Source organism: Pangasianodon hypophthalmus, chromosome 13, assembly GCF_027358585.1.
Source record: "Pangasianodon hypophthalmus isolate fPanHyp1 chromosome 13, fPanHyp1.pri, whole genome shotgun sequence".
In the NCBI taxonomy this organism is placed as follows: domain Eukaryota; kingdom Metazoa; phylum Chordata; class Actinopteri; order Siluriformes; family Pangasiidae; genus Pangasianodon; species Pangasianodon hypophthalmus.
The window spans coordinates 19,005,889-19,023,278 of NC_069722.1; the positions used below are offsets into that span (position 1 = coordinate 19,005,889).

The 17,390-nt window shown below is 40.5% G+C and overlaps 2 protein-coding genes across 5 annotated transcripts; one reads left to right on the plus strand and one right to left on the minus strand.

Moving 5' to 3' along the window:
- Positions 1-50: 50 nt before the first annotated feature.
- Positions 51-13,156, minus strand: cog1 (component of oligomeric golgi complex 1). 3 transcript variants are annotated; one of them, XM_026916703.3, is made up of 15 exons: positions 13,139-13,156; positions 11,772-12,099; positions 9,292-9,536; positions 8,311-8,492; positions 7,031-7,189; positions 5,997-6,153; positions 5,189-5,399; positions 4,089-4,805; positions 3,697-3,843; positions 3,190-3,351; positions 2,899-3,023; positions 2,651-2,759; positions 1,438-1,547; positions 1,245-1,326; positions 51-325 (listed from the first exon to the last, which is right to left on the minus strand). In XM_026916703.3, exons 2-15 carry the CDS (start codon positions 12,075-12,077, stop codon positions 188-190), a joined length of 2,850 nt encoding a protein of 949 aa, XP_026772504.3. In that variant the 5' UTR covers positions 12,078-12,099; positions 13,139-13,156; the 3' UTR covers positions 51-187. The 3 variants fall into 3 exon arrangements, with proteins under 3 accessions (XP_026772504.3, XP_053095184.1, XP_053095185.1); XM_053239209.1 differs by lacking the exon at positions 13,139-13,156 and adding an exon at positions 1,001-1,052 and having other exon boundaries at positions 186-325; positions 11,772-12,464; XM_053239210.1 differs by lacking the exon at positions 13,139-13,156 and adding an exon at positions 996-1,052 and having other exon boundaries at positions 194-325; positions 11,772-12,464.
- A 161-nt stretch (positions 13,157-13,317) lies between these two features.
- Positions 13,318-17,377, plus strand: smim22 (small integral membrane protein 22). Of its 2 annotated transcripts, none has more exons than XM_026916706.3 (4): positions 13,318-13,524; positions 15,579-15,713; positions 16,787-16,857; positions 16,971-17,377. In XM_026916706.3, exons 2-4 carry the CDS (start codon positions 15,584-15,586, stop codon positions 17,016-17,018), a joined length of 249 nt encoding a protein of 82 aa, XP_026772507.1. In that variant the 5' UTR covers positions 13,318-13,524; positions 15,579-15,583; the 3' UTR covers positions 17,019-17,377. The 2 variants fall into 2 exon arrangements, with proteins under 2 accessions (XP_026772507.1, XP_026772506.1); XM_026916705.3 differs by having other exon boundaries at positions 13,326-13,524; positions 15,574-15,713.
- Positions 17,378-17,390: the final 13 nt, after the last annotated feature.

Genomic DNA, 17,390 nt, shown 5'->3' on the forward strand with positions numbered 1-17,390 from the left:
ATGAGGCCCATTATGATGTCATTTCACACACACACACACACACACACACACACACCTTTATTTCTAGTATAAAAAAATCCAAGCACACTATTTTTATCTCAAACCATATTTATATGTATATATTATTTATACAGAATGTGAATAATGCTTTAAAAACCTTACACTTCACCCGAGAAAAAAAAAAAAATTATTTGCCCATGCCAGAAAGCCAGCCTAACTTAAAGAGGGAGGGGCCAACAGTTTCCTCTTCCTGATTGGCTAACTGCCTGAAGAGGTTCCCTGGGCGGAAGCTGTCTTCTGGAATGGGATTGGACGAGGGAGCAATCTGGAAAGAACAAGAACGAGACGAATGAGTAGGAAAAACTCCCGTGTGGACTGATATTATGGTTAAGACAAACTGTGGTTATTCACTTCAAACACGCCATTTCAAACGTTTTTTTTTTTTTTCACTGCTGAAGCTGTGCCATAGCAACTTGAAGAGTTAATCAGTTTGATTTAAATTGGCCAGAGTGCATCTCTACATGTTTACCCTTATATTTAAAAAAAAAAAAAAAAAAAAAAAAAAAAAAAAGCATGGAACAAGGAAATGCATGAATATTCAAAATAGCCTCCATGCCCTCAAATATTACCCTGCTTATGCTTTTAACATATTATAGAATGGTGAGACGTCATTATAGCTAGCCAGCCAGGTCCCTACTACTAATCTACTTTCTCCAGGCTGGCTTGTTCCATCACTGTTGTGTCTTATACATTTGGAGTGTGATATTACCAATCAAAACACAAGCACACTGGAGAATTCACCTACCCAGAGGATTAGTTCATAAATGTTTCATTTCTCCTGGTCAGTGTTCATGTGAATGTCTTACAGAAGGAGGCTGATAATCATGCAGCTCAAACCGTTCCACTAATTACTAACTAAATCCACAAGCATGCAAAGCAGCGTCTCGCAAACACACTGCAGGCAAACTCACAGCACCATCACACATTATCGTTACTTCACCAAGCGCTTCGAGATCTGGAAATCCGTCTCTCTAGAACATTGTAACATAAGACTGAAAGTGTAAAGCAAACAAATTGCTCATTAATAAAGGAAGTAAAAAAATAAATAAATAAATAAAACCTTCAAAGCTGAACTTTTCACCCTGCACAAAGAGCTTCTACTTTGGCAGGAAATACTCCAGCTATCCTAAGTCTCACACACACACACACACACACAAAAACAATAATTCGTGATATACACTCACAAGCGGTCTGGTCATGTCTGTCGCTCTAGATGATGATTTGGCTTTCCGGGAGTTGGTCATACTCAGCGGCAATAAGCCGAACCTTCCGGAAAAACAAACAAACAAAAAAATCACAGCAAGTTTCATAACCTCGTTCTAAAATATCACTTTCTAGAATACTAGCAAGAAAATAAGTGAGTGTTAGGAGCCATACCGGATCTGACTGCTGGCCAGTGGAAGGATGTTGTACGGCTCCTGGGAGCTCACATTAGTGCTTCTGGGAGTGAAGTGCTTCTCTGCACCAGTTAAAAGGCCTAAGAGCACCTGGAAATGATGATAATGGGCATTAGGGCAAGACTGAACACTGGGCTAAGAAGATTATAACCAGTGATTGATTTATGAACTGTTTTGTCCAATATTATACTCCAGATTGTTTACTGACTGAGGAATTAAAATAGCCTTGTATTCTAAAGTCATATCTACTTGTTTTAAATGTAAATATGTCTCAGACACATTCAAGAGTCTCCACAGTTGAATAGTAACACTCAGAAGACAACAACCCAGATGACAGTGATGGCAGTGTGGTTCTCGTTTAATAATCAAAAAAGCTGGATCATTTCCTCATGTAAGTTCACTTGGAAACTCAATTTTGGAATAATCTTGCATTTACACGAACAACAGGTTCATTTCCTGTTTAAGTTTGAGACATGGGGGGGCCAAGATGCTCTTATCAGTGGCATTCAAATTGAGATTTTCTCTATTTTATGTAATATGTAAAATGTTATACATAATGTATATACGTCCGCATGAATATACAGACAGCTGACAAAGGAATGATACAATTTAAAGCCTTGGCATAGATTCTACAAGTCTGTGGAAGTGTACTTGGAGGGATTAAAACCATTCTTCTAAAAGATATTCCCTCAATTTGTGTTTTGATGATTGTGGTGGAGCGCGCTGTGTAACGTGTCACTCCAAAATCTCCTGTATGTGTTCGGACAGATAAAGATCTGGTGACTGAAGGCCAGAGCTTATGATTTATATCATTTTCATGTGACTGGGGGTGGAGTCGACCTGAAGAGACCACTCCCATCAGGAAAGAAATGTCTCACTACAGGATAAAGGTGATCGCTCAGAAGAATTAAAGAAGTCTGGATGCTCTTTAATGTGTTTACTGAACCTCATATGGAGTTTATCCAATTTCCAACTGTCTAGTTTCTGAGAGCCTGTGCTCACTACAGGCTCAGATTCCTGTTCTTGGCTGACAGGAAAGGAATCCGATGTGGTTGTAGCCCATCCGCCTTAACAACGGTTGACATATTGTGCGTTCTGAGATGCTTTTCTGCTCACCACGGTTGTAAAGAGTGGTTGTTTGGGTTACTGTGGACTTCCTGTTAGCTTGAACCAGCGTACAGTCATGTGCTTACCGATGTCCTCTGAGTCATCCGGTTCAGGTTGCTGTTCAGATGAGGAGTGAAAACGTCCAGGTCAAAAGGATCAATGTGGCTCTCCAGAGCGTCACAGATCTGCTGGATCCTGAAATACATTGGACAGACACAACACAGGAAACCCAGCTGAAGATCAACAGTGAAATCTGACAAGATTTGCTCAAATCTCATGTGTGCTGGTAATGAATGGCTATGAGCCTTCATAACAATGCTGTATGTCCTGTTACCTGGGCTGCACGTGCGAGCGCGAGCTCCTGGTGTCCTCTAGCCGAGCTGTTAAAGCGGCACTGAGGTAACGCACGTCAAACAGCAGCTGCAGGCCTCGATTCTGAGTGATGGGGAGTGATGCATCCTATACCACAGACAGAGAGAATGAGAGAGAGAGAGAGAGAGAGAGAGAGAGAGACAGAGAGAGGTAGAAGGGTGAGAGAGACAAAAATAAAGATGATGTAAAAAGACAGAAAAATCGAAGACTGAGACATAAAGAGAGACAGGTGGAGGGAAAGACAGACAGTCACCTTGTTTTGCGTGGGCTGAGTGATCTTATCGTATTCTGTGAGCACCTGATCCAGACAGGCTTGCAGCAGCTCGGTCAGCGTGATCCTCGGCACGGCGTGACCTCCGACCTTATTCACCTCCAGGCACAGGTGAAAGAGCAGAGACTGAACGTACCACGAGGGCTGCAGAGACAAACACACGCTGCATGCTTACTGAGATGAGATACGTTCCATTTAAAAGAGATCCATAGAGCCTTCTATTAGGCAACTTCCTGTATCTAACCTGAATGTCATGTGACTAGTAATGAATTCAAAACAGCTTTAAAACAGTGAATTCAGCACCATAGCAGGGGTCAAAAACATTTCTGTCACTGCCAGAACGTTGCTGCTGTCTGGTCACAGTGTCACGATTATTATTATAAAATGAATCATTTAGAATAAGAGTTATGAGAGTTTTCCCAAATAAAAAAGTCTTGTATTGTGCAAACTCTAATGCTAACATTGTGTTAATGATGCGAAAGTCTTCACCTGGACTGGAAGATGGATTTTAGACATGACCGTGTTGCCTGACTCCGCCTCTTCCTGGATCTCCAGCTCCTCCCAGTTTGTGGCAGTGATTAGGACAGAGCCAGGTGTTGCAGCGTGCAGAGAACTAGCAAACTGCCTCACCAAAGTCTAGTACACACACACACACACACACACACACACACACACACACAGTGAGAACTATACTTTTGCTACACTATTTTGGTTTCATTAGTTATTTTGTTTTTGTTGTACAGAGATCAGAGATTGTGTGTGCATAGATAGATGCCACTGTTTCTGAAAAATTGGATGGAATTCTAACCCTGAAGTGGAACACATTCTGTGTGTGTGTGTGTGTGTGTGTGTGTGTGTGTGTGTGTGTGGGTGTGTTTTACCTGGGACACAGCAGAGCTCCAGATGCGATACGCCTCCATGCTGCAGGTAAGCAGCTCTTCCTTCATTCGGGCCCATGTGACCTGAGCTGGGCTGAGGTCCAAACCTTTACTCACACCTGCTTTTCCCAACTTCCTGCTTTGGACGCGGGGGCTTCCTGTGTTTCTGCTCTCCCCCTGCCGGCCCAGAATGCACTGTTTTAGGCTGGGGCAGAGATCCCCCAGAGACTGGCACAGTCTGGCTAGGAAAAGGACAGAGCTCATTCGACCTGATGAAGCTGCTAGTTCGGTGCGGACGCTGCTCATGATTTCCATAAGACAGGCCGTGCTGCGCTCGCTCAGCGCCTGCTCCACCGCTGGCCCGTCTGTGTAGCGTTTCAGACATGAGGCAGGAGTGTCCGAGGGCAGGAAGTGCCCCAGATCCTCAAGCTGGGCCTTAAGTTTGGAGTCGAGGGCGGCGCAGAAGTTCTGGACGCGCGGTGTGAGGGCGTGAGTCTTCATGGACAGGCCACTTTCGGGCTGTGAGCTGCGCTGAGACACGCTCACCCACGCTGCATCACTCGGCAGGTCCGACTGAGACTCGCACCAAAGAAATGAGGACACGTCGCTCTCAAACCGCGAACCACGGCTCAATGCCTCGCCTTCCAGTTCCTGCAGTGTGGAGGACAACAGCTGTTTACAGCTGCTGGAGATCGCCTCCATGCCCTCCTGAGTGATCACCTGCACAAACACAGAACAAGAGACAGAAACGGATAAACGACACAAAGAAAACAAAAAGAAATAGACTCAGGGTTTTTTTTTTTTTCATTTTAAAGTGATCTAGAGTTTGAGAAAGCCACTTTGTATACCAATAATTTTGGTTCATTAGTAAACTGAGCTGGTTAGCTGACTATTTAATATGTCTTTAGTTTAATTAGATGTTTCATTATAAATGTCTATAACCGTCAATGAGCAAATATGGTTATTAGCGATAATGTACAAAGCTTCCGAGACATTCTCAGCTCTGTTTGCGTTGAAAAAAAAAAAAAGTGTCCAACGTATGATGCCATTCTGGCACCTGATTCTGTCCAGCTGCCGACAGCACTGTGTTAGCGAGCCTTTACCTGCAGTCTGTGCAGGAAAAGCGGCTGCAGCAGGTCATGCCACAGGTCGAGCGGTTTATCCAGCAGGCGCTCACACACTCCGCTCCAGTGCTGGCTGATGGAGTCGCTGCTCAGCAGGTCACACACCGCGTCCCTGATGGAGGCCAAACCCTTCAAACTCTTCACGTATATGAGCAGGCTGCTCACGCCGCTGCGCATGTCCTCTTTACACCTGACACACAACAAACGCAGAAAAGAATGCGAGCGCTGGTGGATTATTATATCAATCAGTTGGAATCAAACAGTCTTCTGTCGGTAACTCTGCTTGGGATTTGACACATCCTTATAAAAATATCTCAACAAGCCCACAATAAACATACTTTATACACGATAGTCACTTCAATGGGGGGAAAAAAGAGGACAAACAGTGAGTAAACCAAGTGCCTTTTATCCCTAAAGCCCTTCATCCACTCTCTGTTCCTCTATCTGTCCATCAAGCCATCTATTATCCCTTTATCCATACATCTATCTAATGTAACTCGACCTGTTTCTTTGTTTTTTTTTATTCAAGAGAGAGAGAGAGAAAAAAAGAGTGAAGAAATATCTGTTTATAGCTGCTATTACATAAGTGATAACAGAAACTAGCTTGTTTCACAGACATTCCACAAAATGAAATGTAACTATAAACTGATAAAAAAGTAACATAAAAAGTGAAATACTAAAAATATTTAATCTTTAGCAAACTGCTGTGGTATAAGCGAAATAAAACACTTCAGGGCGTGCATACGTTCATAACGGATCAGTGGGATTCAGACGGTGGGACACTCACGTGTCGATCCAGTGCTGCAGTGTATCCCGGAGCTGTTCGCTCTGGATGGGCTGAGCCAGCGTTCGCAGCGCAGGCTGGAAATCCGTCACTGACGACGGCAGATACTTAAACCAGCTGCCTGAACTCACCTCGCCATGCAACACCTTCCTGCCTTTACCTACAGCACAGAAAGAAGAAACGCACAAACATCACAAGGACATCCTCTGTACTATCACACACACACTCACACACTCGTCACACTCCTACAGTCTGAGCACGTTCGTTAGTCATCAAACTCTAATCTGACACACTCCTTTTTACTACACATTATCCTTAGCACTGTTGTTATGATTGTGAAACACTATTAATAACCAGATGATCTATAAGAACAGCACTGTTGTTATGATTGTTAAGTATTAATAACCAGATGATCTATAAGAACAGCACTGTTGTTATGATTGTTAAGTATTAATAACCAGATGATCTATAAGAACAGCACTGTTGTTATGACTGTGAAGTATTAATAACCAGAGGATCTATAAGAACAGCACTGTTGTTATGATTGTGAAGTATTAATAACCGGATGATCTATAAGAACAGCACTGTTGTTATGACTGTGAAACACTATTAATAACCCGATGATCTAAAAGAACAGCACTGTTGTTATGTTTGGGAAGTATTAATAACCGGATGATCTATAAGAACAGCACTGTTGTTATGATTGTGAAGTATTAATAACCCGATGATCTATAAGAACAGCACTGTTGTTATGTTTGGGAAGTATTAATAACCGGATGATCTATAAGAACAGCACTGTTGTTATGATTGCGAAGCCCTATTAATAACCAGATGAACCACTAAGGTTTGGAGTAAACAATTTAGGGTGGAAGAAATCAAGTGAAGAAATCTTAAGTAAAGGAAAGGTTATCTAATATTTCTCATCATGAGATGATTATATAACAAATATAATAGCATTAAGCATATTTCTTAAAATGCTTGAAATAAGCAAAATGATCTGACAACAGAAGAAGGTGATAAGGCAGCTACTTCTCTACCGGATGTGACGTTCTCCAGCGTAGTGAAGAGCAACCCGCAGCCGAGTCCAGGTTCTGCCGCGCGGCCTTCCGGAGGCAGGTAGAACACAGCGTGGGCCTGATAAAGCGTGGTGACTAATAACTCCACCAGAGAGCAGACCTGAGCTTTAATCCCAGCTCCTGAAGCAAATGACAACATTTCAGCACAAACCTGACAGACATACTGAATATAATATTAGAATAATCTTTATATAATAATAAAAAATTCACTTCTAATAATAAGATGTTAAAGCAGCCATGTATGTACAGCATAAGATAAAGCCAAACTTTATCATGGTTTATGATATTACTCTCATACTGTATTAAAGGATTACTACATGTATAAAGACAAACGTAAAGTTTGCATCGCTCTCTCTCTAAAGGCGAAAAACATTCTCAAAACTTTCTCATGTGTGTTTGTATGTTCTCCCTTTTCCCCTCAAAACCACTCAGAAATATCAGTAGCCTACCCCCAGAACATTCTTTCATACACAGTGTACATTTTGCCCCAAATAAGAAAAAATAAGAGTATAATACATAATGCAATATAAAATATAAGCAAAATTCTAAGCAGCTCATTTGCAAAAAAAAAAAAAAATTCTCCCTAATTTAGTCTTGGCCAATTCGCACCCACCAGTTAGGTTTCCCCATCATACGACAACTACTTGTCAGGGAAGTGAAGGTTTCCTCCGAGACACGTGAAACCAGCCGATTACATTTTCTCAACACACTTAGAGGACAGAGATATCCACACCTTTCCTCTCGCTTGAGCTCACAGACGCACGTGATTGCGTAACGTCGCGGTGATTGATAGGAGAGGGAGTGCACGTCCACAAACACAGACTGAGAGCACTCCCAGTTATGGATGACTGTGGATTTGCTGGGATTTAAATTTGTGATATCCGGACAAACGATTTTCTGTTTAAAAACTAGAATTTAAATCAAGTTTGTTCACGCCTCGTCAGTGTTATTGTGAAATTCAGGCAAAAAAAATGTACATTTTCTTCATTTGGCTGATGCTTGTACACAAAAAGACTTACAGTTGAGACAGGATACAACTGAAGAGTTGAGAGTTAAGGTGGCAGCTTGCAGGGATTTGCCTCAATCACTTTATTATTGATGAGATGTGTGTTTAGCAGCCATAATGATCTAATGGTCAATAGTGTGTTTTTGGCTAACCATGACTATTCAGTGGCTCTGAGAATACCCAATATTGAACTGTGTGTGTGTGTGTGTGTGTGTGTGTGTGTGTGTGTGTGTACCGTGCTGAGGCTGCTTGAGAAGCTGCTGTATGGACGCTGTCCTGGCCAGCAGGAAGTCAGCGAGGGCCTTGCGAGGTGAGCTGTCTTCCAGCAGCATGGTGGACACCAGCGCTTCAGCGATAGCCTGATCCGATACGGCTCTGCCCCGCAACACCGACTTACTGTCCAACAGGATCGTTGACCTGAGGAGGCGGGACGAGGTTTCAGAATGAGCACAACACAAGGCACGTACTGATAACCAGTTTCCGTTTTAGATCGGTAAGAATCTGTTCTCTATAACTGCATGGCTCTGAAAGTAGTTCTGGCTGCATGGTTTATATTAATGCACTCTATCTAATAGGTTATTGTTTCTATAGTAACAACATGCACAAGGACTTGCAGGGCCAACACTCCACATGAACAGATAAAAAAATATATATACGGTGAGGTTTTGTAGAAGCAGACGTTTATTTCACGTTCCAGTATCAGTCAGAAGCAAAGAGTGATGCGGTTTCTCTTTAACAATGACAAGTGTTTTTTTTTTTTTTTTTGTCTTTTGAACTTCAAGAGAGAGAGAAAATGTGACGCTGGTGTGGGAACAGCTTTTTATAGCTGCTACAACATAAGTGATAACAGGAACTAACCTGCTTTGCAACAATAAACATAACTATAAACGGATAAAAAGTATGTGTCGTTCTGTAATAAATGGAAAAAATGGTCACTGATGAATTTCTGTGGTGTAAGAGGAATTTAAGAAAAAAGTCAGAATGTGCTGTTACAGTTTCTTTGCTTTGTTCGAGAGGAGGCTGCATAAGTAGGTGGCATACAGTATCTGTGCTCTGAAACGTCTCTCCTGTGATTCAATATGATACTATTTCATGCTGTTTCAAGAAGATACAGTGTTAAGTCAGTGATGATTAACAGTGAAAGAATGAAAGAGAGAGAGAGAGAGAGAGAGAGAGAGAGAGAGAGAGTGAGAGAGAGAAAGGGGCTTGGCTTTACCTGAAGTGTCCAGCGGCAGCTACCTGCTGTATGAGGATGGGGAAGCGGCTCAGAACAGGGCTGTACGAGGCGGTGGGCGTGTCCAGGTGGAGCAGCCGGTGCAGGTGAGCACAGAGGAGGTGCAGCTGTGTGGCCTGCAGGTACTGAGCTCCCTCCAGCGCACTCCACATCCGCTCAGGCATCTCCAGCAGCAGTTTTATCTGAGCCGCCATCGAGTAAAACTTCTCCTGTGACTGCTTCTCACCCTTACACAAAGAAAAGACACACACACGTGTTTTTGTACTTTCTTTTTTTTTCCCCACGCTCCCATATATAGTAGATATATATATATATATATCTACATCTATAAATATAGATAGATAGATAGATAGATAGATAGATAGGTTATAGGACATTCCATAAGCCTAAATATAACTATAAATGGATATAAATACTACATATTGTTCTTTAATAGGCAAAAAAAATGGTTAGAGTTGGAATAAAATCAAGAAAAGACTTCAAAGTGGGCTGTTATTGGAAAATAAAAAACTTTGTGGTGATAACAGTGACTTCACTTTGTATGGAGTACTTACTTTGCGTCTTTTCCTATAATAGCACTTTGTGTTGTGTTTTATTCCTTACATACACTCACCGTCCACTTTATTAGGAACATTCCGTGTAAACTCTAGAGACTGTTGTGTGTGAAAATCCCAGGAGATCAGCAATATCTGAAATACTCAACCATGCCACGGTTAAAGTCATTAAAATCACATTTTCCCCATTCTGATGTTTGATGTGAACATTAGCTGAAGCTCTTAACCTGTATCTGTGGGATTTTTTTTGCATTGCGCTGCTGCCACATGATTGGCTGATTAGATAACTGCAGGAATGAGCAGGTGTACAGGTGTTCCTAATAAAGTGGACAGTGAGTGTATATTATAACCAGAGATGGAGAGTACTGTACGTAACCATCGTACACCAATCCAATGATATGAACACTAACCTCAATCATAGTATATTTCCATACAAACTGAGTTTTAAGGAAGATTTAAAGTCCCAGAATGCAATGCAGCGGGGTTGCTCTGAGTTACAGCAGAGACTCAGCTTGGCTAGTTAGAGATCTACAGGATGACAGGCGTGACGCTGTTGATGGCGATATTAGCATGAAAGTTGAAGCTTTGGAATCTGATTTGTTTGAGCAGACTGTACAGATGATCAGAGAGCTGGACTGACTAAAGGACTAAAGCTCTGCTGCATCGCTGCCTTTACGTAGAAATGAAGTGAGGCCTTAATCCCACTTACACTAATATGAGCAGGTAGATGAACGGCATTGTGGGTAATGTAGAAAACCATTAACCAAAGGTGAAGAACTTTAAACAAAAAAAAACAAACAAACAAACAAAAAAAAGACAACTCAGAATTATCATTACAAAATATATCTTGGACACTGTTGAAGATCACTTTAATTTTCTGCATGTAAGCTGTTCAGAGTGCAAGTTTCCTTTAAGCATGGACACTTTCTTTTTTAGAGGACGACCCCTCCCACCCCTCTCATACACTTTTCACCCTCTTGCCATCCGGCAGAAGGTAGCAGAGCATCCATGCTACCACCACCAGATTCATCAACAGCTATAGTATAGTATACTATACTATATAGGTCTTTTAACCTCAACCCTTCTTCCAGTAGCAGTTTGTACTGATAGTAAAAATTCTACCACAGCGCTGCTGAATTCTTGAATCTGATTGGTCAGAAGGATGCCACATCACACCACCCCATCATTGATAATTTCCCTGTAACAGCACACCCCATTGTGTTTTATTTCTAACTTCTCCCAAAGGCAAACTGCCAAAGAACTTTCTAGATATACTGTGTGTGTGTGTGTGTGTGTGTGTGTGTGTGTGTGTGTGTGTGTGTGTGTGTGTGTATATGCGCACCATTTTCATGTTTCATGTTTCACGAAACTGTTTCAGATTACTCAACCCCCTCCTGCGTTCCAGCACTCACCTGGGCTAATCGAACCCTCCCAACATCTTCCACCGCACACCTGCACTTTATAATGCTGGACACTTTTACTATTTTTAACTCTTTATAGTCAATCGTTCAGGGACAATCGCTGCATGAGGTTTTCCGCTCAACCCTGTTCTGTTGTCCTGTGTAGTTATTGCGTTATTGTAATGTTTGTACTCATCTCACCCTCCTGTATTTACACTTTATACAGTCCTTGCACTGTGCACTGTATTGTTGTGTTGCACCAAGATCCTGGGGGAAACCAACATTTCATTCCAATGTATACGACCTGTATAAAGGAATAACAATAAATACCATCTGACTTGCATTCAAGTATAATTCTGACTAAGATTTTGACACTGTGTCTAACTTCTTATTGCCATATGTTAGTGTGAATCCTGCCAGGAAACATGCAGGTTGTGATATTTCTAACATGTCTGTGATTCCAGTACAATCTAATGAGTGAGTAGTGCTGACAGGGTAGTGATCCTACCTCTGCTCTGCTGCTCTGAGGAGTGTGTTTGCTGTGTTTCAGTGTGTGACAGTAGTTCTGCATGTCCTGGATGGACTGAACCACTTTCTCAGAGCACTCCCTCATCTCGCCGATGGTGTCCGCAGCCTCGATCAGGTCTCTGTACCTCTCTCCTACCATCTGCCTCAGCTCCTCTTTCTTCTGCTCGATCTCCCCGCGAACTTTCCGCTCCACCGCGCGGATCTCCTCAGTGCTGTAGCGCTCAAACAGCACCATCGGGTCTTTAATATCCGACACCCGGAGTGCCTGAACCGGAACCGCGGCCATCGCTGTTTCTCTGAGCTGCCAGCTGGAAAAACCGGAAGTACAGAGTTCTCAAACTGCCTTAGAGTTCTTCCGCCTGTTTTGCGATAAGCCCCGCCCACCGCCTAGCGTCAGCGCGGAGCTACACAAAGAACTACTTTGATAGTTTTCTTCCACCTCTAAAAGTGCAGTTCTGTATATAGGGAAAAAAATACGTTTAAACATTCTAATTCATGTTTAATTCCAGAACGCCATTATACCTTCAAGAAATAAAATTATTATTATCAAATTATATCGAAAAATATACTTGCATTAATTCAAGCATAAACTATGTGCTAATTTCATTAGCATGCTCCACCGTATGCTTAACCACTAAAATAGCTCATTTATCTACAAACTTTTGGTCATTTAAGCATTCCGTGGAGCATGCTAATGAAATTACCACGTAGTTTATGCTTAAATTAATGCAACTATATCCTTTCGATAGAATAGGAAAAACTCCATTCAGGTTTCACTGTAGTATTGGGCTAATTACTGAACTACTAAAGGAATCGATTCGAATCGACTCCCATTCCTGACAGTAGAAACTGAGAATCGACACCAAAGTTTAGAGTTGATTCCACGCAGTACATTTTATATGACTCAAGCTCACGCGCAGGCAATGTAAAATAAGAAGGTATTTCATAATGTTATGTATTCTTATTTTAGTGTGGAGAAAGTATAAAACTAAGTAAAACGTATTACAATTGCGACAAATAACTGACTATTAAAAAAAAATAACACTGGCCAGTGTTAAAGTCAGTCTGCACAACCGAAGAGTCAGATGAGTCAGATGATTCAGATGCTGGTTTACCTCAGCTTAATTAAGTTGCTAAGCAAATTGGCAGTTGTTTAGCAAGAATGTTAGAAATAACTGAAGACAACATGTAGGTTGATCAAGCATTATGGCTGTCCATAATCATGATGTTAAATACTTGTAAAATTGTTGACTTATTCCACAAAAAGATTTTGTTGAATCGAATCATGGAGTCGACTCCATCGATTCCAAACACTAGAAACAGACGCCAAAGTGAACGACTTCGTACCTGTCCAATCAGGCAGCCTGCTCGTGAGTGTGAGCCAATCCTAGCGCGGAAGGCGGGATTTTACGAAATGCGGGTGGGAAATTAAATAAGCCCGTCCAAACTCCACGTAAACCAAAGGGTCAGGGGTTGTGTTTGGAAAAGAGGGCCTCGTAATTCGAGACAACGCCACCTGGTGTTTAGTGTGAGTGAGGGTGAGTATCAATCCTCGCTTTCTTCTATGCATTTTCTGAGAGAGGGTGTGTTTGGGCTGAACGTGTTTTTGCCATTACGCGTCAGAACATGGTGCGCATGCGTAGTGTAGGCTAAAACCCAGGCAGGTTGATGCAGGTGAGCTGCTGCGACAGGTGTATTCCGGAAGCCAGATAGAGAAATCAGCAAAATCACAGGTGAGTTTCAATCTTTTTCGCGTTTACAACACCACTCCGATATATCTAAACATATAAAAGAAAAAGATTAAGACTGGAACAAATGATATTTTGTATTGTTTTGGGTTTGATTGAGGCTTGAGGATAGTAACAGGCCCGAATAGTAAACAGCCATGTTACTGAATTATACACATGACTTATGATCTATCTTCATTTATCAAGATATGAACTCTGATGAAGTGTTCAAAAACAAAGCAGAAGTTAAAATATCATTTATGATCACTTTACTATAATAGACAGGGTTTCTGTTTATGATTATATTGTATAAACACAGTTGTATACAAAATCTAATATATTATCATGCAGAAAATTTTTTATTATTATTATTATTTTTAATCCGAGTTAGACAAAAGATGATGAGAAATAATACTTGGGCTAGATCTCAGGCCTAATTTAGTGATTTTAGTTCAACAGTAAAATTGTTCTTCCTTGTTCCTTGTAAATGTTTCCTTGAGTCAGTCTATTCTGAACTAGGCGAGAAGATCCCAAATAATGAACTGGAATTAATTTAAAAGAAAAAAAAAAGGAATATAAATATAAAAATGAAGAAAAAAAAACTTATGTTATCCTTATATTCATATGACTTTTACGGACAAAATATTTCCTATACAGAAATATAAGAATTATACTTTATTAACATCCTTAATGAAAAAAACAAAATGAATAACGTACAATAAGTGGTATTTTTTTAACTTATAGTTTTATCTCAACAGTCCATTTTTCTGCAAAATTGGCTCCAAAGTTATCATCACTCTTAAAATTTTGAATCTTTTGACCAGAATAAGAGCACCAAGCCTCTGTCTGTAACTTCTAGAGGATCTCCGACCCTCCTCCATTCAGAACATTAAACCTCTTTATATTTTTCTTTATAGTTTCTTCTTCAGGACTCTTTAATTGAGATTACATTTTCATCAGGGTTCAAATCCTGAGATTTTTTTTCTCCCCCAAAACATTGATTCTCAAGAATCAGCTAAAGATTCAATCCTAAACCAGTCTTTTCTCTCCATTTATCATCCAGCTGTCCAGGTGCCTTTTTCTGACTTTGGCATGTCTGCAGATCATGACATTTAACATAATATTTGCAGGTCAAGGATCATTTGTGTTTATTGTGTTGCAAACTCTTTGAGGTTTTTCTTCATTGTGATGGTTGTTAAAGGGATTTCACATGTGTTCAATGCAAACTCGATCAAAGGCAACGATACAGTTTAAAGACTAGATGTTTTTCAATGATGGTATTCTGCAGTTTTTTATGTATGTATTTATTATTTATTTTAGGTATTCTTTACTTAAAAGTGTCAACAATTTGGCGACATATTGGGAGAAATAATGTTATTAAAAAAATTTTTTTTTGTACAACATTTTTGCCCATTCTTCTGAAAGGTGCCAATAATTCTTCACTGTAAAAAAAAAAAAAATAGAGGATTTCTGTATACTAGAGAATTCTATAAACACCATATTGCCAAAAGTTTGTAGACATCTGACCATCACATCCATATGTGCTTGTCGAACATCCCATTCCAGAGTTTGTCCTGCCTTTGCTGTTATAATAACTTCTACTCCTCTGCGAAGTCTTTCCACTAGATTCAGCCACAAGAGCATTAGTGAGGTCAGGCACTGATGTTAAGTGAGGAGGTCTGGGGTGCAATCTGTGTCAAATTCATCCCAAAGGTGTTCAGTGGGGTTGAGGTCAGGGCTCTGTGCAGGCCATTCGAGTTCTTCTACTCCAAACTTGGCAACCCATGTCTTCATGGAGCTCACTTCATGCACAGGGGCATTATCATGCTGGAACATGTTTGAGTCTCATAGCTCTAGTGCAGAGAAATTGTAATGCTACAGCACACAAAGACATCCTATACAATTGTGTGCTTCCAACTTTGTTGCAACAGTTTGGGGAAGAACCACATATGGGTGTGATGGACAGGTGTCCACATACATTTGGCCATATAAGTGTATCACGAGAAAAATATCAGCTCTGATAACCATCTGCAGTTTCATTTCTTTTTGTTCAAGCACAGCCACGATGTCTCAGGGCAACCTGCAGGAGGATTTTCAGAACCAGGTCAATGATGTTTTCACCCGGCTGCAGAACAAGGAGATGTTTCAGTCTGACTGGGACATCGCCTCCTTCGCCATTTTCTTCATCTTCATCGGTGAGTCAGTGTGACTGCGAGCGGCTTCAGGCACCAGCTCAACATCAAAACACGGTGGGGGGGGGAAAGAAACTCTCTTTGAAAGATGTCTATAGAAGAATGTCTGGGTCAAACTGGAACAAACCATTTACTGTATGAACAGAGGTGGAGGGTGTGATACTCTAGTCTCTAGTCTAACACAGTCCATTTGAAGCTAGAACAAATCATTCCTCTACAGACACACAGGATCTAATACACCAGTTATTAACAGGTTTAGATGGCAGATCTGTAAAGTGTCTTCAAGATTTGTGTATTTAAGATGCTTCAGCTCACTATATACCACAGCGCTGTTGAATACTCAAATCTTATTGGTCGAAAGTTGTTGATTAATTTTCTATAACAGCATGGCTCTGACTGTAGTGCCAGCTACAGTATCGTTTCTATAGTAACAGCTAATTCACAGGTATGGTATGTATGTTGGATTCTCTATATAATATAAGGCAATAATAAATACATTTTAAAAAGTGTTGTTATTTAACAAAGAGGAAAAGATGTAATTGTGGTGGACATTTCTGTGAGGAGACGTTTATTTAACATTTATTTAACGCTTTACTATGGGATTATGAAGTGTTCACGACAGAGGAGTTTGCTCTTTATGGGTTTCTTGGTAACATGACAAGCTGCGTTTTTTTTTTTTTTTTTTTTTTTTTGTCTTGTTAACTTTAAAAGAGAAAATGGAGGCTGGTGAACGGCATGACTTGTTTATAACTGCTATAATGTATATAACTAACTAACTAACATGTAAATGCAACTATAAATTGGCTTTAAATATATAAATATAATATTTAAAATATATAAAACTAATATAAATATGACTATTTTTAATGTAATAAAAGTGAAACGGTAAATTGTCGTGGTGTAAGAGGAATAAAACACTTCAGGACGTATTGTTAGAGCTAATGGCGGTGACTCCGTATCACACCATACACACCTTCGTGTTTTATTCCTTACTCGACTCACATTGGCAGGTTGTGTTTAAAGCGCTGTGTGTTGTAAATGCTGCATCAGCGGTAAATGTGCTCTCCTTTCCTCAGGTATGGTTCTGCTGCTCATCATTCTGGTTCTCATACGCTGCTGTTGCTGCTGCTGCTTCTGCGACGAAAAGGTACTGCAGTATAATTAAGCTTCATTTCACAGCACTTTAACAGCACATGAAAAATGTTAATACACACAAAACGCAGTTGTTCTCTTGGTTAACATGAACGATCTTTTTCACAGCCCAAAAGACAGAAAGTGGGTATCGACAACATGGCACTGCAGCCATAAAGCTCGAGATTAGCGTCCAGCATATTCATGATCCCTTTCAAAATCCTTGAAAAAAATGTTTTTACTGCCCTAATTTGCCACATATTGCTTATGAATATTCTGAGTGTAAGAGACTGTAGAAGATGACGAAGTAAACAGAATGTTTCAAAGGTGAAAGTCGACACCTGCACTGTAAATATGATGGATGAATATTTACTGGAGCTGAATTTAATTTATCGTTTACAATGACTGATTTTTAAATGTAAAAGTGCTCTTTACTTTCAGTTGTAATTGTACTCTACTTCCTGCTTGCATTATGGATATATTTATGATTCTGTATAAATGAATAAAAGTACAATAAACTGTATTGTACTATACAATGTGGTATGTCGA

Coding starts and splice junctions, on each gene's coding strand:
- cog1 (XM_026916703.3), bottom strand. CDS start 12,077: ATGGCCGCGGTTCCGGTTCAGGCACTCCGGGTGTCGGATATTAAAGAC. Junction 8,493..9,291: donor GCTGCCGCTGGACACTTCAG/GTAAAGCCAAGC, acceptor CCGCCTCCTCAG/GTCAACGATCCTGTTGGACA. Junction 1,548..2,650: donor GGATGACTCAGAGGACATCG/GTAAGCACATGA, acceptor CATCATTTCCAG/GTGCTCTTAGGCCTTTTAAC.
- smim22 (XM_026916706.3), top strand. CDS start 15,584: ATGTCTCAGGGCAACCTGCAGGAGGATTTTCAGAACCAGGTCAATGAT. Junction 15,714..16,786: donor CATTTTCTTCATCTTCATCG/GTGAGTCAGTGT, acceptor TCCTTTCCTCAG/GTATGGTTCTGCTGCTCATC. Junction 16,858..16,970: donor GCTGCTTCTGCGACGAAAAG/GTACTGCAGTAT, acceptor TCTTTTTCACAG/CCCAAAAGACAGAAAGTGGG.